The following is a 24002-nucleotide window of genomic DNA, read 5'->3' on the forward strand; positions in this document are numbered from 1 at the left end:
ATGAGCATTTTGATGGCGGTTAATACACCGGTGATTTTAGACTTTTTCGTATATTTTTTTGTTTTAAATCCATTCATTTTTTTACTTTGGCTCATAAAGCGTACATGATAGTAACAAACTATTGATAAGTCATTTATATCTGCTTAAATTTACAACTAGATTGGTTTTAAAACTCTTTATCTTTCCATTTTTCTAAAAAAATACGCAATAAAACATTTTACAGATTGGCAATTATTATAAAATCTACACATAAGTCAATTTCCCATAGAATATAACACATTTTTCTAGCTCATTTTATGCAGCTTTTTGTTCGTTAAAACATCTTTTACCTGGACACGTTGAGTATGGTTAACTGACTTAAGTCAATTTTACCTAACCAAGATTATGGGCCTGCGTTGTATTAACTCCAAAATCTTGGACATGAAGACACCTAGATTATTTTCTATTATTACATTTCATAGTAAACATTATTTGTAATAACTATTTTGATTTTCAATGAAAAAGCTCCAGTAATTAATTAGTTATGAATTTTTTTGCAAAATTTGAAACTTCAAATCGCTCTACTGAACAATTCATATAATGGCGGTTAATACATTTTGCCTTTCCAGCGTCGATATGGTAATTGGTTTTATACTCAAATAAAACGAATGTTATCAAAAATAAATTATATTCTTTTTATTTCAATTCCATGAGATGCTATGTACACTAGTATGTACAAACACAATTAATGCAATTATTATTTATTTATATTTGAAAAAATTTAGACAAAAATTAAATTTATTCAGTCTTCTATGATATTCAATACAGTTTAACTTTGTCTTTCTACAAAGAAATGCTTGGAACAATAAGTAAATATAATTAATAACTTAATACAAATTACACACATGATTCGTTCAATTCCTAATACAAAACATAAACACTATCTCGCCTGTATCAGTCTTAGTGAAAGCTCTTCGTCGTGTGAGCATCTTTGATGAAGCAAACACGAGTGTGACCTTAAATACCCAATTACTAGGTCGTGCATTACTTAATTTAATTATATGTTATCGTAACTTAGTGCCCTCATCAAAGATACTCCGCAAGACACCCAAACTGTATACAGACGCGTACTTCCGAACAAACTATAAAAATATACTAACGATATTAGAACAATCTGTCGTATCCATAAAACAGATATTAACAAAAAGTCCAGTTAGTCACGATACAACGTCTAATGTTGCATTGTACAACATCCATTAGGAACTCTAAATGACAAATAATGTTAAACTGCATGAATATGTTCACACTAGAACACTGCTCGATACGGACATTATTTCGTTTCGATAAATCACTAAGTAATGTGCTATTTTAATATAAATAAATATGTGCTAACATAACAATTGAGGTAATTACAAATCGACACAGAATATGCATTACAAATGAATGAATTTATATTAAATATGTACTTAAATTGATCAATTCTATTCATATAATTTACATAAATTTAAGAACGAAAACAGCTTGCAATAATTTATATTAGTTTTAACAGGCTTTTTATTAAAATATGTAACAGCTGCTACTGTGATGCCTAGTTTCTAACTACTTACAATCACACAGTCGTTTTCCCATTATGACATAACCAACCCACTTTAAGCAATATGCCTTACGACTCAGTCTTATAAAATAATATGCAATAAAATTACTATAATTCTCCCCGTTAAGTATCTCGTCCAGAAGTGACTCGCGAAGTGATCGTCGATAGATTATATTGGTGATGAACGATTAGCGTTTGAACAATGGCATTAAGTAGCTGATGACGTCAGACGTTCAAACATGTAAAGGCGTTGAATTACAAAGAGGGATTAAGTATAGTTATTTCACTGGGACATATTACTGTGTCCCAAAGTGTCTTTCACTCTGCTCTCACTTTCTAGTCACGGAGGTATTTTTATCCAACGTACGCGTTCTTTTGTCTTATTCACCGCCACCTACGCCTTCTTGAGCTGCTATATGCGAAGGCTCGGCAGACTGCGCTTCCGCTTCTGTAAAAATCAAAACAAACTTATTATCATCTGATATCCAGAATGATATTCAAGTGGTAGTGCCGTAGTGCGCCCCGACAATCACCAAAGCCACAGAGGCAGATGCAGTGCTTTGCAAAGCAAGCTCGGTTGAATTGAGCTGGGGGACTCACCTACCACGCTACTCTACACTATTTTTGAAGCAACTGAAACAATAATGAACAATTTCTTTCAAAGACAATAAAAAGCCAAAGCGAAGCCAACACTAATGTTCAAAAAATCTTGTTTTCAATAATTTCTTTCTACAGTTCATAAAAAAATAATGTTTATATAAGGTGTACTCACCGGCAATAGCTCTCTCGACTCTTAATTTGTCTCTAACGATGTATATAGCAGTTAATAAGAAGAATATGCCTCCTATGACTTCAACAAAACACGTCACGAAGAGCGCATACTGCAGCGCCTTGAACTCCACCAACGGTGTCGGCGCCTCATCATGTACAGGTGACAACGATATTTTTAAACTCTCCGATATCTGTAACAGAATGCAAAATTATTAGATAACAAGTTACAACTAAAATAATATTATCTAAGGATTTGTATATCTAGGTATAAAAACTATCTCGCTTGTAATGTGATAAGAAATAGTTATTTTGTTCTTTTGACAAAGAATAATTATTGTAATAATGAATGCTTAGCAGCGCAGTGTTTAATATACTCTCCAGTGTCTAGACTCTAGGTTATCTATGTACAAGAATAACAGGTGTTTGACATTGATTAATTTGAGAGGATGTATTTAACACTTACCACACCAACTAAATAAGGACTTCCAGCATCGCCAAACATGTGTGAAATCAGGATTTGGAAAGCTTCCGCTGTTGACCGTCTTGGCGGTATCACCACATACTGTAACACGTTCAATATACACGTTAGTTTCAGTTTGCTGAGTCAATTTTAGCAAATGACAACACAACACTACGTCACAATCACCAATTTACAAACACAGGTTTCATTTCATGCAACTATTCGTTTAATATTTTGGCTCGAATGGTCATAGAACAAGATTTTCTTATCAGTCTTGTTAAATTTCATTACTGTATACTACAACTACTTTAGTTATGCAAATTAGATACGTGGAATTCCACTGCAAAATTGGACAATATTTTTACTATTTATTGAGATAAGCGCCATCTGTAGCGTTTTATTATTACTACTTGCATGCGAACAAAGGAAGAATTTACAGGGAGTACGTAGTGCAAGTTTATATCAACAGATGGCGCTGTTTTATACGCACACATTGAAATCGGTCCACCCGGCTTGAATGTTCTAAAAATATTCCAATGAGATAACTTCGGTGAAAGTTTATCACAACTTGGCAATGGTGAGCCGTCAATATGTGCTAATGAGTGACTGATTCATACTATTCCAAGCACCATATACAAAGCAATAAATACATTTATAATGATGCCTAAACAAACCATGCTAAATTTTGCATGCAACTAAATACTTTCAACCAATAAGAATCCAAGAAAACCACGACAATTTTAGAAAAATCTACCAGGCAAAACACAAATAAAATAAAAATGCCACCCTCAATAGGCTGCCTCTGAATGCGATCGGTTTTGTATAAAAATCTGTATAATAACCAAAACCGATAGCAGTCCAAAGGCGTCCTTGCGGTTGGAGTCTCTTACCAGCAACATATCGGCTATTATTGCCCAGTTGAGATTCAAAGCGATTTCTCCGAAAAACATAAGGGCGAACGGCGCTATGTAGTAGCCTTCGGTGAGTACTACGGCTAAGGTCATGGCGGGCGCGGAGATGAGCAGGCCCAGGCCGCAGATGATGGGGTGCGCGCGCGGCCAGCGCTTGCGCAGCGCCGACCCCAGCCACGCGCCCAGCGGCACGCCCAGCAGCCCCGACACCATCGTGATCACGCCGAACGTTAGCGACACCCTTCGTGCAAAGTATCGGACCAATCAGCACATGCACTATACGGCCTCAACGACCTCCTCTATACTATATCTCTCTCCTTCACATACTGCTCACTTTCACGGTCACGGTCGACTCATGAGCATATTTTTTTAATGTCCGACTAGTTTTCGTTGCCATCTCAACAACTGCCACATGTGCCACTAAACTAGTTATTACATTGTCGAAATATGCACGTAAGCAAAACCGAAAATCATTCATAATGTTTTTCCCTATTGCGAATATCGCAAACTTTCTTTCATTCATGCTAAATAAATGTATTGCTTAGATATAAATATAAATAGCGCTCGTCTTTACTTGATACAATACTAGAATATACTAGTTGACATGCATTTAACTTTGAAAATAAAATGAGTAGTAAATGTATCATGTTCTGAATGTATTAATGTGTAACTGACATGACTGAAGCTTCAGTGCAATAATTATGTATTATCGAAGCGGCATTCTCTACGATTAGCGTTAAGATGAGATGATTGTACCGTATCATAAGTTCCCACACAGCGCAATTACGTTACACATACAATGGAGTGTTGCGAACCGCGTCATCTCATTGGAATATTTTCTCCAGAATCAATTCGAGCCGGTGATCGATTTCTGCTTTAACTAGCCCGCATGCGCTGTCGAGCATGCAAGCCGGGCCCCGGCATCGTGTACTGTGTCATCTTATATATTATTCTCCAAAACAACATAAACAGACTATATGACGGTGTGACACTTTGCTGAGGCCCAAAAAAGACAGAAAGCGCTCACCAGAATAATATCGGCGACGATAGCCCAGGTTAGGTTGAGAGTGGTCATCCCGACGAATATGAGCAAGTAGCTGAGACCGACGTGGTAGCCCACGGTGATGAGCGCGAAGAAGATGACGGGCGCGGAGGCGAGCAGGCCGAACCCGCAGATGAGCGGGTCGCAGTCGGGCATGTGCGCGCGGAGCCGCTGCGCCAGCCACGAGCCCAGCGGCACGCCCAGCGACCCCGCCACCATGCACACCAGCCCGAACTTGTACGACACGCTGCGCCACGCACAACCCTCACACGTTATTACCTCGACACTCTTTGCCTACTCCTACGCACGTCTAACCCCTTAGCTATCGACTAGCATTGTTACTGATACTCGTTACAACTGAATTTACTCAATACCAACATGACTGTGATAGGTACTCATTACTCAATTAGCTAAAACTGACTATTCTACATCAACTAATATAGATCCTAAACACATTATAATTCAGCACATCAGTGCATGTTGAAACTATCTCGTGGAAATCGATTCCACGCAGTTACCCTTTATGTGTGTTGTTAGTAGCCCATTTTAGAATGTTCATAGTAATCCCTAGTCTGTCTAAGAGTCTACTCTACTGAGTTTCTAGGAGCTTGTATTTGGACTCACCTGCCGATGCTAACGTCTACGTCGGGTTGCATGCTAAGTCCTAGGAATATGAACTGAGGTCCCCACCACGCGAGCGCGCCTGTCACGAACGCTACGCATGTGAACGCGAGCGTCGACAGCATGAAAGATGGGCTGGAACATAGCAAATCAAATTATTGTCACCAAATTACAGGTAAACTATATTTTGCCTATTTGGGGAAGAAACTGGTACGTAGAGTTGGAATGAAAGTATTGAACAATAAAGCCTGTTCCAAGATAATTAGTTTTTAACGAAATGCTAAAAGACAGTGACAGAAAAGGAACTTGTATTAGTAAAGTTTTTGAGCAGGTACCAGTTTGTCAATCACCCTAACAAATTCGTTAGTCCTATTCTCCACCAAATCCATATAATTAAAATCAGGTAAGTAACTTACTTTCTAATAAGAGCTCGAACATCCTGGCCGTAAGAGGTGGGTTTCATTTGGCTGTCCTCAGCATGTCCTCGAGGCGGGTCTTGCATGAAGAAGTAAATAAGTACTAAGGCGGCAGCGCCAAGAATCGGTGTAATACGGAGACCCCAGCGCCAGTTGCCGGCCGCAGCCCCCGCTAATGATCCCACTATGTAGCCGAGACCACTGGAAAGATGGGAAAGCAAGGTTTATTATAAGTGTAAAGACGTTTATAAAGAATGATCTCCAATTCATCAAACTTAAATGAAGAGTAGTGCGCGTTAGTGTATAAATACAAACTGGGTAAGTCTGGTAGTTAGTTTATTAACCAGCTTTAGTTGTAGCTGTAGCTTTGGCAGCTACTAGCCCTCATCTAACTATTTCAAATATTGACGTCTAAAGGTGTTATTTTATAAACTACTTCTATCTGAGCCCTCGTTACTTGAACTTTCCTCAAAAAACTCCCATCAGTTCATGAAAATTTCGTTCAATAGTTTTTGGGCTTAACACGACCAGATAATTATTTGGTAAGTAGTTACCAAAGATAACGTTTATGAACGCTATATCTATAAAATAACTAGGTCACATGTATTACTCAATGACACATCGTACTTGAGTTCCAGTAAACAAACAAGTCTGCGAGACCTAAGTATGGGGTACCTACAGTATTCTGAGTCAGCGATCGAAGCCAGACAGCCAGTCGCCAAAATGCGACGGCTGCAGCCATTCCGTTGCCAAAACACAAATATTACCGAAACTAAAAGTTATAAAAGCATGCCCGCTTTGACCCTGACAATAGCAGCTAAGTACCTAACATAAATCTAGTAGGTCAACCTTCTCTTTAATTAATTGAGTTTCAGCTTTATTACTAAGCGATAATAAGGTCTGAATTCTTGGATCAATGCTAGTGTCTAGTTCGGATAGAAATCAAAGTAATCAATTCTGCAAAAATTGCAATCGTTGGCTATAACAAAACACGTTTCTAATATGTAATTTTAAACATGTATCACACATCACATGTATGCCCCAAAACTTAATTACCATTTGATTAATTCGCACGTCTGCTAGTGCAACTAAACAAACAATACAATTAACCTTTTTTGACACGTCTCTTGTAGTTTGGCGAGCTTCGGCTGTCGACGGCTGTGATGGTTACATCACTAATTAAAATATTACTTTTGTTGGTAATTAGAAAAGATAGTTAAATAACATTGTAAACAGACATCGTTTTAGATTAGACTTATTCTATTAGTCCTAACCAGCGAATAGGGACATGATTCATTCTAGTATCACTTTAGAGCAAAACAAGTGTAAGATTACGTCAATGTTCTGAAACTTTCCTTATGAAACTGCGACTAACATTACAAATAGGTTATTTCGTCGACCACACATTACTCTACGTGCGTCGTATTGGACTATGGAAAGGGGACCCTATTAACTCAACAGCGCCTAGGTCAATTGCGCTTAAATAAATATGTAAGTAAACACATTGCAAACACGTGTTTTCCCATGCCCTACAAACATAAACACTTACTTTTATGTAAGCTCATAAATACGCCGTAATCTTGGAAGTTTATTAAGGATGAGTATATGAAAGTATTTGGCTACCGCAAACTGAATTGAGTCGTGATGAGTAAGCACACTAACCGCATCAAAGTGACGCAGTTCCAAAACTGTATTTGATGTCACACCAACGCAATATACGGAATCTTCCATCCCACCCAATAGTGAAATTAATCATACAGCTTTTACGGTTCTATGTTACAGAATACAGAGACCAATCTGAAGCATTTTCGTCTTTAATAAAAGATATTATGGTGTAATGCCTTACATCTCAACTCGTGAGAGTCGGTATTTCACAATCCTCCCGCCCTGAGCCTCTCAAGGAAGAGGAGGATCGTTCCCTATCATAAATAGTGTTCCCCAAAACTTTACTGCGGATTGTGGTTGTATGAATATATTACCTTCCAACGGGTATAGCGAAGTAGAAGAAAGCCAGCATCTTTGACCGAATATTGCCGACGAACAGGTCACTGATGATGGTCGGTGCAATCGTAGAGTATGAGGCCTCCCCGATGCCCACCAAACCACGGAAAAATGTGAAAAGTGCAAAGTCCTAAAAATAGAAAATGATGCTATTAGTATCACAATATTTCCAGTATGTTGATGATGAAATCATTGGACTGTTCTAAATCATCTGCTAAATGATTTGTCATGCTGATACGTAACTATATCAACATAGTTAAAGTACAATTAGACATAAATAACAACAACTTACGTGTGCGAATGATCCTAACAAGGTGGTCATACTCCATAGTCCCACTCCAAATGACATGATGACGCGTCTCGAGTACCTGTCTCCAAGGTACCCGAAAATTGGTGCGAAGATCATGTACGCCACCACGAATACTGTCTGTAGAAACCCAGCTTTGTCATCTCCGATTTCGAACTCTTTTTTGACGTCAACCAGAACACCTAAAAATAGATAATGAAAACATTAGTCATAGTGATTATATTTATTTACAGTTTATCTCTCTAATTAATCAGTATGTTTTGGTCAATGGTGCGTCTGAGTCGAGTGGCGTGATTCTACGCACACGCACACCCCGAGGCTCGGGTCATGTGCGTACGATCAGACGATTGCGGCTTATTAATAATAATTAATATATTGTTGTTTATTTAATCACAGGTCATTTAATATCGACATTTAATTAAATACAATGTATATTGTATTGTGTAAATAAAGTACAGTAAATAATACTATTAGTAGGACACGGAAGCTTTATAAAGTAGCTCCTGTGTCCTGTCCTACTCATCATGTTTGATGTTTCTCAAACAATAATATGGATCATGATATAATACGATTTTGTGTTTGAATCATAGACAGAAGGTATTTCCTACACCATTACAATGATGTAAATAAACTAGGCATATTAATGGGATGAGTAATCGCAAACGCTGATTTCATGCGCTATCGGTATTTCGTACTCGCTAAACTATAAGTTATTGCTCTGCCAAGAAATGAAATTAAAAAGCTTGCATAAAAGTTGTAAGCCAAATTTGCGCGGCCTTGTAGAGATGAGTGGCCTCACATTCGCCGGGCAACGATGCAAGAACAAGATATATGTGGACGTGGTAAAGCTAAGTTTCGACCACAGATAACCGTGTGTGTACGTGACAAATTCATCAGATAAATATACTTCTAGACCGTGGGCAATATTGATATAGAACTCAAAGGTGTGGTTTGCACGCAAAATAAGCTTGGCAGTGCCCGATAAAGCTAAACAAACAGACTAACATGAGCGATCTCTGGTTTAACTGATATGAAACGTAAACTGTCGGGTAAAAACCGCTTCGCCATAAGTCCGGGTCTACACAAGACACGTTGGGGTAATCGATTAAATTAACATGAAGCACCCAAGTCGATTCAATTACCATAAAATACCTCAAGTCACGATGTCTGACGTGAAGGAAATATGTGAATTGTTTTTGTATTTACCAAATTGCCTTCAAATTGCTTTCAATTTAAATGATTTAAAAAAAATGGTTCTATTGTGTGCCCATTTATGTACGCAATTTTATTATTCTAGTGCTTAATAGGAACACTTTTCTTATTATTTATGGTTTAGGTATATTTCAGACATAATAATACCTGAGTTAATAAAGCACTTACTTCCTATTACGTTGATATAATATTCAATTTATGTTGTGAGTTGCAACAGTATAATAAACAATTTGAGTGATACAGCTAGAAAAAACTGTAGTTACAAAAGAATACTTTCGTATACGAGTGCTGTAGACACTCCCTGTTATAAAATAAAACCCGTATCATTTTGACACCTCTATAAATCATTTCTTTTATTGCAGTGTCCTGTGTCCCTATTATTTGGCCGTTTATTTGTTGTAGCCCCCACCTTTCATTCGGTCCACGTTTGTGCGTTTTTATTTATTTTCTATGTGTTTTTTTTTTTTATTTTAGCGTCGCGTGGAGTGAATGTAACGTCTGTAACAGCGTACAGTGAACGATATCAAGGTGAATAAAGAACATACGTCAGTAACACACTTAAGTAACGTGTTATAACAAAACGTTTTCACTTATCACTAAAGAAACTAACTAAAACTGCTTTCTATATCTTCATACATTTTCAACCTTCCTCAAAATTATAAATATGCTAGGGACAAATTTTAAAATTGTATTTATTATTTATGTACCCGCTTAGTAAATAATCCAGTTATGTAGTACCTAATGAGACGTTTTCCTTTAGGAAAACAGTTTCAAAATCACCATAATTGGATGGTGGTGTGATGCAAAAACATAATGGCTGGAGTGGCGTGATGTCGTTACCTGTATGTAGGCATTATGACGTAAATTCACGGTCAGTTCACGGTCACACAAATTACATGGGCCAAGAGTCAAAGACTATAATTAATCTGATACGTTAGTATTATTATTTTATTACTAAGGAAACTGCAAAAATAACGTTTTATACAACGGGACTATGTAAATACGTTCAGGTAAATTCCTATTGAGGAAATTTCAATTTAACTATTTATAGAAAATCATAGAGTCAATATCCTCATAAAATATTACCAGGAAAATACCAGTTGTAATTAGTTATAAAGCTGTATTTCAAAATATTTACATCATTTACCAATTTTCTGTTAAGGAAAAAGTTTTAATGAGTTAGAAATTTAGTTGTAAGTATAGAAAAATAATGCCTCGGCTCTATGGATCTCTAAAAATCGACTAAAAATAGACGTGATTAGCACATGTGGCGAATTCAAACACTATGTATGATTACCGTTATGTCCGTTTATTAGCCGAGTCCATCTGCTCACATATTCATCGGTTGTGGAGCAATGATTTCATAAATAAATGCACACGGCTCGATGCACCGACAATTGTTTTTGATTAATTTATTGTTCGTTCCTCATTTGAAATGATATTGCCCTTGTGACTTCTAAACCAACCAATGACATTCTCAATACAAAATGTCTTATTTTTTCGTTATTTAAAAAATGACTATGGCATGGGTAGGTACTGGCTGTATACCTATCATCGTAACTCACAAAGTTAACCATCGACGAAACAAAACAAGAAAACCGTAACTGTTCTTCGAATTTGTAATCATGATTGTAATTTTTTATTTTAACTTTAATGTTGTCCACTCGTCTTTTTGGACTAGCCATAATTATCTACCTGTCATATTACAATTTGAGAAATCGTTAGCAGTTTACTTTAGTGACTGGCTGGGGGTATCTAAAGAATAAAACCAAGTTATTGATGAAACATTATGTAACAAAGTAGGTATACAACAGGTATTTTATCTGCTAGGTATTCAACGGCGTTTTTGTGCATAGAGACATCAGATAAAGTCTAGACATCGTAGACAAATATATAAAACCTAGGTAAGTATTAACAATTTTAGTTTTTCTACAGGAAAATAACAGACAATTTTTAAATGTTGCCTATTTAAATGTATGTTAAAACAATATTTGTGAACGTCCGTTAATATTTGTATGTGGGAAGGAAATTGGGAAACTTATTTTTAGAACTTCAACTGGAAGGTTGGTGTTTTGATTTGCCTAGAATTTTACGGAAAAAACGGCAAAAAACCTAACGGAGCGACGGAGATTTTTTATTTTATCTAATCATTATTATTGTTTAGAAATGCCTTCATCATCAAGATTAGTGCGGTGACCTTCACGATTTGTGGGCGTCGTCGGATGGCGTGGCGCGTCGCGCGATCATACGGATACGCTACGTCATCCGCGGGCACCACGAGTCTGGTGGTGGCAGCACTAGCGCGAGCACGCCCGCCACGCACGCCGAACTCACCGGCTTCGCATATCACGCCACTACAACGACCAATCAGCAATAAGAGATTCGTGGCGCGAACGCGACCATTGCACAGTGGCTCGTGACGAAGGCAGCACCAGCACGAGGTTTTTCTCGGTCATGACATTATGACGAAACTCTATGTTATTTATAGGGACCTGTTTATACTATTTAAATATTTTGCGGACCTACGTAAAACGGCTATTATCTAATATTGCTAAAATGCAATAAACTGACATTACATAATAGAAAGAAATGCAGTCAATGTCGATTGCCTGGGTAAGTATTGCCTACCCAGCCTACTCAACTAAAAATAGTTAACGTTTCGGCCTGTCCTCAATGAAAAGTGAAAAATAGACCGGGCATTTCAGTGACATGACATGTAATAACATTTTTACGACAACGATGTAATCTATGGAAGAGATTGGATGCCCGTTTTCATTTCCGTTGAATAGACGTTCGATCACTGGAGGTGACAGATCACTCACCATTCGCCCTGGGGGTTTAATAAAAATGGAACCCCACAGCCACTTGCTACATTCAATATTTGAAGAGAATGTGCGCAAGCATACGTCTGTACAAATAAGGGTAAATGTACCTATGTGCGGAGGTTTACAAACATGGATTAAGATTACATTTGGGGTGTTCATAACTCTCCTATTCCTACCGATTTTTATTAGAGTATTCAAACAAAATTCGCTGATAATAAAATTGCCCAACCTTAGGGATAGTGATAGAGATTTCCGTTCATTTTTTCTCTTTTACCATGCACCATATGCGATAACGAAATCAATTTATCTTCTGATAAAATTTTCTGCACAATCGTGCAAACATTGGTAGGTATTTGTGCTACTTATAACCGTAGGTGCAATGCCAACAAAATATTTTAAAATAAACCGACAATATTGTTGGTAAAGTATGGCTGTAAAGGTCAAAGAACGACCATTCGGTAGTTGAGACATATGAGAAAAAATATAGCGGTACTAGATTACTGCCCTCTTAGCGCCAGGTACATCTTTTTTGTATTTATAGTTAGTTTACGCTTTCAGTGCCAGAGTGTCAGACCGTCTGCCAAGTGTGTAAATGGAGTACCGACATGCCTAGCGACCAGAGTATCAACTCAGTTGTAATTTTATTACGTAACTTAATTATGCTGTTACTTATCAGCTAGGTAACGTTACTATTGTGTACTAGGCGTTGGTTAGATACGGTGCAAGGCAACACATAGGCATGAAGATACAAAAAGCTGTTTCAATAGTCACTTTTTAAATTGAATAGACTATTTTTTCTTCTAGAAAAATGACACAGTAGCTACGCAACTTTGGCTGCTGAAATGGTTACGTAAGAAACGAACTTTAAACGTTTACACAACGATAACAAGGGATTATGACCCTAAAACGTGTGTACTGTGACCACTGCAAGTAACCATTATGCATCATCATGCGACTAATTACAATATTCATTATGAAAAACACTGAAATTGTGAAACCGTGATTAAATTGGGTTAAGGCCTCGCTGACAATAATGTATTGTTTCAGTATTTCTACAGCGACTTACTAAGTATCGATTGCGCGCACTTCTACAAATATTGGACTTATGCACATACTATACCATATACATAATATTATGTATAATTATGTGTATGCAATATGTTATTGTGCAACGTGATGCATCAAGTGAACTGTCAATACCAGGAATAACAGGTAACCCAATCTTGACATATCGACTTTCACAGAACATCATTCATCGAACCCAATATTTATGAATGAATACATTACAACAAAAATAGATAATTGTACCTAGTTACCTACCTATTAAGTATGTATCAATCATTGAGTACTTTGGTAATTAATTAGAATTTATTATTTTAAATACTATACTCAAAATCGTCTTCGAAGGTTGAATGGACATTGGACATGAAGGAAATACCTACGAGGTCACGTTTCAAAATTGTACAATTACCTTTTATAGGGCCTACCACCTAGAAAAAAGATCATAACACATAAATGTCAAGCAATTACTTCAATTAAGGTTAATGTAACTAACCAGCTGCTGTTTTATCTTGAGGCTCGAGATGATCAATAAAATATTTTTATAGTCGATACTTAACAACATGAAACCACTTTGAAAATAATACACAATACTGCACTTGATGAAAGTACCTAAGGAACAATGAATGTCAAGCACCTGGTGTACCCGGGTTATCATCTAGAATAACGTAATAATAAACAGTGCAATTATCTCCAGCAACAATGTCATAAATTATTACAAATAAATAATATGAGAACATAAGGTCATTTTATGATTGAAGAACTTCAAACATCCGCATCATCTTGTGTTAAAAAAGTCCTTTAAAATTCCTTTTTACAACTTCTCAAAGTAGTGGGGATATCTGTTAACCTGATTTTTAAATATTTTACGGACAAAAAATCGAAGCCGACGTTAAGTGCCTAAAATATTGGCGCCCACGCCCGGGTCGTTTTTTTTCTAGGAGGGTGAGGCGTACCCTGTGTGCTAACCGACGATTACGTCAACAAAACGGCGATATTCCCACACTACGTTACCAAAGAGAAATGGCCCTTACTTTCTCTATTACTTGGCACAAGCGGTACCGTTGCCGACAACTTTTTTATTTTTTCCACATGAACTTGCGGAAAGTAATACCGCGTACATAGTCACGTTAGAATAATTAATGTCAAGTAGTAATCTATGGTAAATATAACAATGAGAGGTAGGTCGCTAGTTATATTGACAGAAAGTGAGAACATGATAGTATGTAACTTTCATCTGCATAAATAAGCGTGTGCGGTAGCAAATAATGGAGGTCGACTACTTGAATGTCTCGTCAACCGGAGGCAAAGGGTTTGTTGATTTTCTAGTTTCGTTTACATACCCCAGAAAGACTCACAATGTTAGACAAACAGATAAGATAATCCGAAAGCTAAAAACAGAAATGAGTAAGTTCCTAGTGATATGAATCCAGAATGCGAAATCTACAACTGCGAGGCTAATTAAAACTGAGGAGCGAACAAAAATTGTAGGATTTATTAAATTGGCGAAGTAGATTGAAAAACAACAGCCTTGGAAGTTTTTTAATGTGCGGAATGCCAAGCAACACAACCGTGGTCATCCAAAGTCCAAAGCGAAATGCGGTTTTAAACGCTGGCATGTTATTTGGGAAGATTTGAGCTATTAGGTATTTTATTCCGTCATCACAGCCCGTCAAAACATTCTCACAATTTTTTGCGACCGGATCTTTCTAAAACTATTTTATTTTATTACAAAATATTAGGATCTACTTTATCGATATTACTCAAGAATACAAGCAACGTTCCCCATATACCAAATTCGATGCCACCTAACCTGATTTACATATGACCGGTCTTAATTTTGTATAATGGGTGCCCGCAGGCGCACCGTACGTTTATTACCACGCAAATCGAAACAAGTGTTCATTATCGGTGCCCGTATACTATCTACTGTAAACATTGATCCACTTGTCAACAATCTGTTTCGTGAAGCAGTTAGTGTTGCAACATAACCGCTGACTTTATCAGTATTTTTATCTACAAACCGATTTTGGCAAACAACACGGTCCAAAGTACTGTCTAAAAATTTTATGGCATCTTAATGTAAGCACCTGTAAACCTTTTTCCATCAAGTCAATCGTCTATTAAAGATACGTGACGTAGAAAAGCCAACTTTAATTGATCGCATTTGGGATCCAAATCATCTAAAACTAAATGTTTTGGTTTCATCGTAATGGTAAAGCAGGTTGCATGTTTTACATCAGCACATCATTGTAAAATAAATATCAAACTATAATCAACCTTGAATAGTGATGTTAGACATAATCACAATATTAAGTCATTGATCTCAGTAGAACAAGAAAGTAATATTTAAAAAAATAATAATACGTAACATAACTGTGGGAATCCTAATTTGAATACGAATCCGATCGAAACTATAAACTCAATTTAACAAAATGCAACTATATTAATATTAATATATTCTAATGATCAATAATAAAACAGATCTCGAACAAACTTGTTATGTTTATATGTATATTGATAAACTATTTATAAATGACATGAACCTTTTATCATTAGCTATCGTAAAAGTGGAAAGTTTTGGCCTTTTGGTCAGTGCGATTGACTTTTATCAGATAGCCTTATGGTCTACATTGTCGTATGATCCACGTTAATGCCATTAACAGTTAAAAGTGATAGCGTCATACGCATTATAACGTTATAAGCGTACGACATGAATATTCCATTTTTAACTAGTCCGACAGTTAAATGTAGTCATCTGTTGTATAGTATCTCTATGGTCGGAACTAATTGGCCCCAAGTGGAGCCTCGATGGGCACTTGAAACGTGGGCTGATGCACAGGCAAGCGGAGCCGCAGTATCTACTTAGTTATTATGCGCAGCTGCATCGCATCAAATCAAAGCAACTACTGTTGAAGCTGTACTGAAACTTCAGCCTGAACGAGTAATTGCTGCTATTAAACCAACTTACTGTTCCTAACCGCACTGGTATCAATAATGACGTTCAATAAACACGTGATTTTATCAGTAAATAAGATAATATGAGATGAAAACGTGAATAACTGTTATCAAAAATAAGTATCAGTAAGTCATTTCACATTTTAGTTGTGAAAGAAAATTCAGTAAATGGATGATGTAATAGACATTTTACACAACAACAAAAATTATAACTAATCTGTGTAGGACCGTGGCTTTAAAAATATTTCTAAAAAAAGGGTCGACATGAGCCCATAAATCAAAATACTGATTACCGAGGTCCTAAGTAATCCCCAATTTTCCCTTAAATCCTTTGATCCTCCACCACATGATACTGAAACCAGTCGATTAATAGCTACAGATTAAAAACACATTAAAAAAAGGATCGCTTTTAAAGGACGCTAAGCATACCGCATCTGTCAATTTGTAACTTCTATGTCGTTTTGTAATCGATTATCTAGCTAGCTTTATAAAAGCAATCATTTTAAACGACACGACAGACATTCTGAGTTTTACGATTTCTTGGGAACCTTGACTCTGCATTCGCGCCTTTGAAGAAATTGCAGACCTCAAAGCTATTTACGATTCCAAGTTTTAAACGTGCATCTATTTAACTGACAATGTAAAAAGATGTCTTGGCAGATAAAACGTAAAATTAGATGTACCGTACGTTATTATATCAATAATCAAGTATCGTATTACAAATATCAAACAAGAATTCATATGTAAGCGTATCGTATCGGATATAACATCGAAATTGCTCACAACAATATTATGTGGGCTATAAAAAGTGGCGTCCCTAGAGTTACCACATTTTTAACCCCTCACTGGGTGCGGTGCGCGGTTAAACCAACAGCTTCTAAGCATTCACATAATTTATTTATTAAACGATGCGCACACACCCGGGGCTTACAGCTATCCCAATAAAATAGGGATAAAAAGAACCCCTTTTTTCTCTCTATTCGGATCATGATAACATATTTTTATTACAACAAGTGATCTTATAAATGTAAGCAAATATTAGATCAACCAATAAACTTGTGTGACTAGGTATTAGGTAAGAGACTTAATAAAATTAATTAAAACAAATTATCACAGTAATAAATCTGTACAGTTAGGACATTTGACATTTCATTAGACTATGATCTTTGACCAAGATGAAATAAGTCCATGGTCATTTGCCAGACGTGTCTCGGAAATAGGAAACATTCAATAACAGCGAAAAAAATGGCAAGTGACTCATTGTTGAATAATATAATCAGTGATTCGGAGATAACCTTTGTCAAACATAAATTAGTACGAGTAATACGCAAACAGAGCGATATGAATGAGATAATGTTGTAAACGGTAAAAACTAAGCAAATAATGCGTAGAGTGAGTGTTGCCTATCCACGTGCGTATTTTGATAACTTGATTAACGACCTTCATGATACCTGTGCGGAAGTTTTTACAGTAAGTACGGTACGGTATAATTAGCATTACAATAAACAGTTTTATATTCGGGTCGCCGATTTTAGGAACTCAAAATAACCACTTAAATGCTGATAGCTAAATCTCAATCCCAATTTTTTGTGCATTTCTGATCCATTATGACTTTATGATATAACTATGTAGTTCTTTCGCATTCTGCTTCGACGATTTTGAGTTCAATAGCCAGCTTCGGAAGATTTATTGGATTTTTATTGTGAAATTTTTCAATGTTAAAGATTTGATATATTCTATATACCTATCTGGTTTATGGCAATAGGATATTCATATTCCGTTCACTTTACGCAATCACGTCGCAAAAACAAATTCACGTGTTTTCCACATTTTAAAAGTACACCTGCTTTAGTTTTATCTTCGACGACAATCGTCATTTAATTTTTATCTTATGACTACAACGAAATATACCTCATGATTGCTTTTAGATTTTAATTTAGATAACAATATTTGTAGCATGTATTGCGGTGGTAAGTTGTGTATAGCCCACGAGGGAAATCAACCCCCTATACAACACCCAACAAAGCGTCAATAAAAAGAATATTTCCTGAGGGTTTTCACACCCACAAACTTACTGCACCCCAACCGTTTTGTTAACCATTCATGAAAAATACAACTTGCATAAAAATAAATAATTCATTTACATACGAAGCGTCCATAAGTCGGTGTAACAGTCCGAACACCCGTCCTAATTCCACAAACAATCAACTTATAACGCCTGTTACATATTTAAAGGGCGACATTGTATTCGGTGAGGAATGAGGAGAGAACCCACGCACTGACGCACGTGAGTAGACACTGGAGATTAGTTCTCTGATTACGTGACGTCGCTCCCACCCTGGGCGTTCACCATTCATTCATAGAAATTTATTGACGCCTAATACACACTTTTATCGCATTCATGAACGTAAAACCGTGTATTCGAATCCATTACCGAATTACAAAAGAGAAGCCGGCTGTATTGATTCTTTCGGAACACTATTAAACTTATCTGACCATGTATTCGTTGGAAATTAGGGCTCGCAGCGCAACAGTCCTTTAAGTCGGTTATCTTCAGTTCCGTAACAAATGTTTTCGAGGACAATTTCAACTTGGCTTCGTTACTGAACGGTTAAAACTTGTAGCTGCCCACAAACATTCTTTTCTTTGTATGATAGAGATCCTGGGTGGTTTTAAAACTTAAAAAGTCATTGACATCGTCCGTGGCTTAACTCAAAATGTAAACATTACGTAGGCAGTGTTCTGAATATATTTCGTAACAGGATTCCTCTAGGAATTTTAAGTAGCGACAGTAAAGTGCGTCCAAGATAAAAAGGATTATTAACTAATCTATTTTAGAGCTTGTTTTTGACGCAGGAAGAAGTCATTTTATTTCGACATGAAAGATTAACCGCACTAGAAATGTGACGCAACATGGACTTGGAAGTTTTATGACCACCAGCTACTTAACAAGAAGTGTTAACTGTACCATCTAGAAAACTGTGACATATTTGTGAGCGAGCATGTCATGTGAAGTGGTAGAGAGTCGTATAGAAAGTCATTACTTTATCTTTTTGTAGAAACAAAGCCTTCAATAGTATTTTATAGGAACCAATCCAAAAATGAGTAACGAAATAACTTACACTCCTAATTTCAGAATACTTGAATGGAGTGGACGTGACTAAACTGATACTCATGTGCATAAAGGCAGTCTTCCAAAAGCGTAGACAGTTTAACGTAATCATTAATTGAGTATTTTTACCTACAGAGTAAATTTAAATTAAGTAGGTACAGTTAAATAATTTAATTCATTCATTCCTAAAATGCTGTGTCATCAAGTCACCATAACAAAATTACTGCCGCATTAGGAATGTATCTAGTTATAACTTCTCTATTGTATTCCTACTCTAAAATACTTTTAACCATTGAATTTTTAGCAACAGTAGAAAATCCGGCATCGCAGATAAGATAAAATTACTCTGCAGTTAAACAAAACCCTTGAAAAATACCGATGACGTATCTGTCTACTTATTATGGAGATATGGATGACTAAATCAGACAGACAAACAGATGTAACAGAGGTTAATGAAATGTATGATTAGTTGGATGACTATTAACATGGTCCGATTCCATGATTCATTCGTCAAAAATCCATACATACGGGTATTATTTGTTCAATTAATCTAATTAGAATTTGCCCACCTAAGTACGTAATACGTATGTATTCTAATAGCTACGTAACTATTCCGGTTAATGTCGAATATTGCGGTTTCTTTTAATTATTGTGGTTAGTTTCCCTAATAAAATAATGTAGTTTTGTATTGTGGTATTAGGTACTTAACATGTACAGTTCACTTATAAGTTTATGACTAATGTAGAGAATAAAGTCCCTTATTTAAATGCAGTCGCACTGCGCTATTTTAGGGTTTCGTCGACAACAGAACTATAGGAAGGAATCCATATAATTTCGTCATTTCCGTTCGTATAGGAAAGAAGCTACTGTGAATATCTCACATTCATACATATGTAATTTGAATACGTAAAACACGAATACGAGCTATTTATTATAACATTTTCACTGGAAATAAAAACAGTTACTTACGAAACTTATTTTAATTTTCCTCAGTAATTGTGTTATTGGATACTCCGTGTTCAATATCGGGTTATATTACGCAAACTGTTTACTTCCATCACGTGAATGCACTTGTGTGTACTGGCAAGGTATTCTGCCTTGAAGAAGCGAGTGTCTGATGAACGTGATCCATAGCTGGCCAAAAATGTGTCGCACGACTTGTCGTAAGGGAATATTCTCAAGTCAAAAATGATTTCTTTTTTTTAATTGGGAACAAGGCCCTGTTTCTTTTATTGCGTAACTGAATAATGTACTTAATATTCCCCCGTTACTGCTAATTAGTGCGAGTTTAGCATGTCATATGTCAAAGATAGGAATCCAAATTGCTGATGCGGATATCTAATGTCAATGTGAAATGAACAACAAAACAAACATGTTAATAATACCTACACCTATTCTATACATTGTATCAACAAGAAATAGACACAACATAATGCGGAAGTTGATTACAAGAATAATGGTCAGCAAAAACTGACCTGAACATGACTTCATGTAATTTTGTTTAGGTCTTGTTGTTATTAAAGTAATAAAACATTATCTGTTGGGCAATTAAAATGTTTGAACAGAAATTAAGGTCATACACACTTTACTTGAATGTTTACTTTTTAATTATTATGTTCATTTCGTAGCACCTGTTTCCCCTCATTGGGCTTTGTAAAGAAAAAGATAATTAAGATAACGTCACGCTTTTCAATGCCTTGGGGTTGGCGTACGTAAATGTAACACCAACTTTTCACCAGTTATGGCTTATTGTCATACATTGGGCATATTCTCAGTCATTCCACCCTCTATAGTAACGCGGAAATTTTCGAGACTCCCGAAAAATACTTCCTTCAAACCAATCGACTAAAACATACAAACTCGTGCTTGCGGCCACTCGACTAACGATAAAAAATGATAATTAAAGTCCCATTAACGTTACCTGCATATCTGTTGATAAGATTTTTATAGATTACGCAATTCAAAGGCAGTCACATACGAATGACTTTGCTAGATAAGATATGTAGCTTAAAATACGATTAAGACAAAAATATATATTTTATTTTAGACATCTGATTGTTTATAATGGTCATTATACAAACAAAACAGTATGAGCATTGTATTTGAAAACACAGGAAAGTAAGAAGATGTAGTTTGCCTAATGTTGGACACTAGTATAATATACTTTATTTTGTAGGTCATAAAGGCGAAAATTGGCTACAGGCTAATCACTATATTAAATGGAACATATACTCAACATAACCAGAGAAAAGTAGGTGTTCCAAAGTTTTCCAAAGCTTTGGAGATTAACCCATGGTATTCACAGATCTATGTGAGATGCAGTGTGTTTTCTATTATGTCTCATATACTCGCAGACAAGAGGTTAAATGCAATGACATTTAGTATGTATGTGTCACAAAACACTTGCAGTGCAACTCTGACTTTTAAGACATTATCCAAACTGCAGAGCTAAGTTACAGATTTTGCGTACTGAAAACTTCTCTCTCTGTTTCAATTTAGGTTTAACCGAGGACAGTTTTGATTTGAGTTGGAAAATCACAAAGTGTACCTTTACAGGCTTAATTTAAATATTGTCTAATGTTACAATTTTACTTTTCCTGCCACAGGTTCACAGGAAAAATATCCAATAGGAATATGTACATCAATAGTATAGTTATATGTGTTGTCCTTATGTTATATGTGTGTACATAAATAGTTAATAAAATTTTGAGGTTGTATATCTACTGATAGTACAGTACTGGTTGTTGTACAGACAGTACAAACAGTATCTGTAATCACACGGGTTTCATAATTCGACATAAATTGTTCTTTCGTAAGGGAATGTTTAGTAAGATTTTTAGATTACATAATCACAATAATTCAAAATACAATGGAAAACAGAAACCAATGTGTTGCTTTTAACTAAAAGGTTAGTTTTATCTTAGATCAGTTTGAAGTTAAATAAGATTTTACAGACAAGGTACTTTTTTCTATTTAGCGTGTCAAGAGAATTGTAAGACAATTGTATAAGAGTTGGCCATGATTCCAAGGAAATTTATTACAATATTTTAAAATTAAAAGCCTTTTTTCATAATTGTATTCGACCTTCTAATCATTACCTACATAATAATATACATCTATTATCTTTTCGCTAAATTCAAATTACCTACTTCTTATAATATTCTTATAAGAAAGTAATTTATTATGGTACCAATTATGATTATGAGCTGGTGATAGCTTAATTACTATTAGTCATAGCCATTAGCCAGTTAAGATAGTAAAATTATAAGAAATTCTTTTACACAACTGAAAGTTAAAGAAAGTTGGTTAAAGTTGTTGTAACTTACCAGCAATGGTGAATCTGTCCATATAGTTGATAAGGTTGACGAAGCACAATATTCCGACAGTCATGTATTCGGTAAGGGATACTTCATTTAGATTCTCTCGTCTCCTACTCTGCTTCTCTTGCAGCAGCGCGGTCGCCGACTCATTATCACTGTTTATAACAAGCTGCTGATTCGAAGTGTTCGGGGTTATGCCACTCTGGTCCATGATGTTAAAGCAACTAAACTACACACTAACGAAGATCTTCTCAGAGTACAAATCAGCTCTAACCAACTATCACTTTCAAGAACTTTGAATGCCAAAATTTTTATATCTCCGATTGAAAATGTGAGCTGATCACCTTAATTTTAGTAATACTAAAGGTTAATTATATTAAACTGAATATTATACAAATTAAATATAAAATACTGTAGAAGATAAAATATTAGGAACTCAAATCATGATTTGACGTAACGAGCAACCGTGAGCCGTAGTGACAACTCAACGTTCGTGACGTGAATATTTTTGACTTGCGACGAATGCGGCCTGGGTGCCTCGCGATGACGTTAAATTGAACGATGAATGAGTGAATGAATGCATAGAGAAACAGATAAAAGAAATCAATTAGATCGTTGGTTAATCACTGCAACATAATATCAAAAGTTTAGTATTTATTATTGTTAATTACCGAAGTAATTGTTGACCTAATGTAGCTAATAGGGTTGAAATTAAACCACTATTTAGGCTTGAACTGCTGGTTCGTATATTTGAACTATTTATCTCAACATGGTCACACGACCTCATTGGATTGACCTATTTGGACTGTTTGGTCGCAGCACAACATTGTGACAATACGACTATACGACGACATTATGATTAAAAAATTGCCTCTTATGTAAATGCTTGTAACGAAACCATAGCTCGAATTTAATTGCGGCAACGCCATCTAGTTATGAAATTTGAACTAAAATAAATTAATATAAATAATATGGTTTCGTTACTTCTTGTTAGGATTTGGTCTTCAACATACCGCCCACCAAGGACATTACTGACGGAATGTCCTTTACAAGAATGAACTTAAAACTATGTAAAAGTAAAATTAACATCCTTTACAAAAAATTGAACTTATAAAATGATGTAAAAGTAAAATTGACCTCCATTTCAAGAATTGAACTTAAAATTATATAAACGTAAATTTGACATTGAACAAAAATTGAACTTAAAACTTAACTTAAAACTATGTAAAATTAAAATTGACATCCTTTTAAGGATTGAACTTAAAACTATTAAAATTATGTAAAATTACAATTGACATCCTTTTAAGGATTGAACTTAAAGTTAGGTAAATAAAAAAATTACAATTAACATCCTTTTCAAGAATAGAACTTATAAAATTATTATATAATAAAAGTAAAATTAACATTCATAAAA

At 35.7% G+C, this 24002-nt stretch overlaps 1 protein-coding gene across 3 annotated transcripts; it reads right to left on the reverse strand.

Moving 5' to 3' along the window:
* Window positions 1-650: 650 nt before the first annotated feature.
* Window positions 651-23100, reverse strand: LOC118269028 (protein spinster-like). Of its 3 annotated transcripts, none has more exons than XM_050702682.1 (9): window positions 22595-23100; window positions 8088-8284; window positions 7774-7925; window positions 5795-5995; window positions 5382-5513; window positions 4743-5004; window positions 2808-2906; window positions 2346-2535; window positions 651-2021 (listed from the first exon to the last, which is right to left on the reverse strand). In XM_050702682.1, exons 1-9 carry the CDS (start codon window positions 22797-22799, stop codon window positions 1954-1956), a joined length of 1506 nt encoding a protein of 501 aa, XP_050558639.1. In that variant the 5' UTR covers window positions 22800-23100; the 3' UTR covers window positions 651-1953. The 3 variants fall into 3 exon arrangements, with proteins under 3 accessions (XP_050558639.1, XP_050558633.1, XP_050558647.1); XM_050702676.1 differs by lacking the exon at window positions 4743-5004 and adding an exon at window positions 3695-3956 and having other exon boundaries at window positions 22595-23099; XM_050702690.1 differs by lacking the exons at window positions 651-2021; window positions 4743-5004 and adding exons at window positions 2178-2206; window positions 3695-3956.
* Between the last annotated feature and the right edge of the window lie 902 nt (window positions 23101-24002).

Source organism: Spodoptera frugiperda, chromosome 2 (assembly GCF_023101765.2).
Source record: "Spodoptera frugiperda isolate SF20-4 chromosome 2, AGI-APGP_CSIRO_Sfru_2.0, whole genome shotgun sequence".
Taxonomy (NCBI): domain Eukaryota; kingdom Metazoa; phylum Arthropoda; class Insecta; order Lepidoptera; family Noctuidae; genus Spodoptera; species Spodoptera frugiperda.

What these genes read in the sequence shown, in the direction of transcription:
- LOC118269028 (XM_050702682.1), bottom strand. Translation starts at nt 22,799, where the DNA reads ATGGACCAGAGTGGCATAACCCCGAACACTTCGAATCAGCAGCTTGTT. An exon ending in GTAGACGTTAGCATCGGCAG is followed by an intron (nt 5,005 to 5,381) that starts GTGAGTCCAAAT and finishes TGCGTGGCGCAG; the next exon opens with CGTGTCGTACAAGTTCGGGC. An exon ending in GTCCTTATTTAGTTGGTGTG is followed by an intron (nt 2,536 to 2,807) that starts GTAAGTGTTAAA and finishes ATTCTGTTACAG; the next exon opens with ATATCGGAGAGTTTAAAAAT.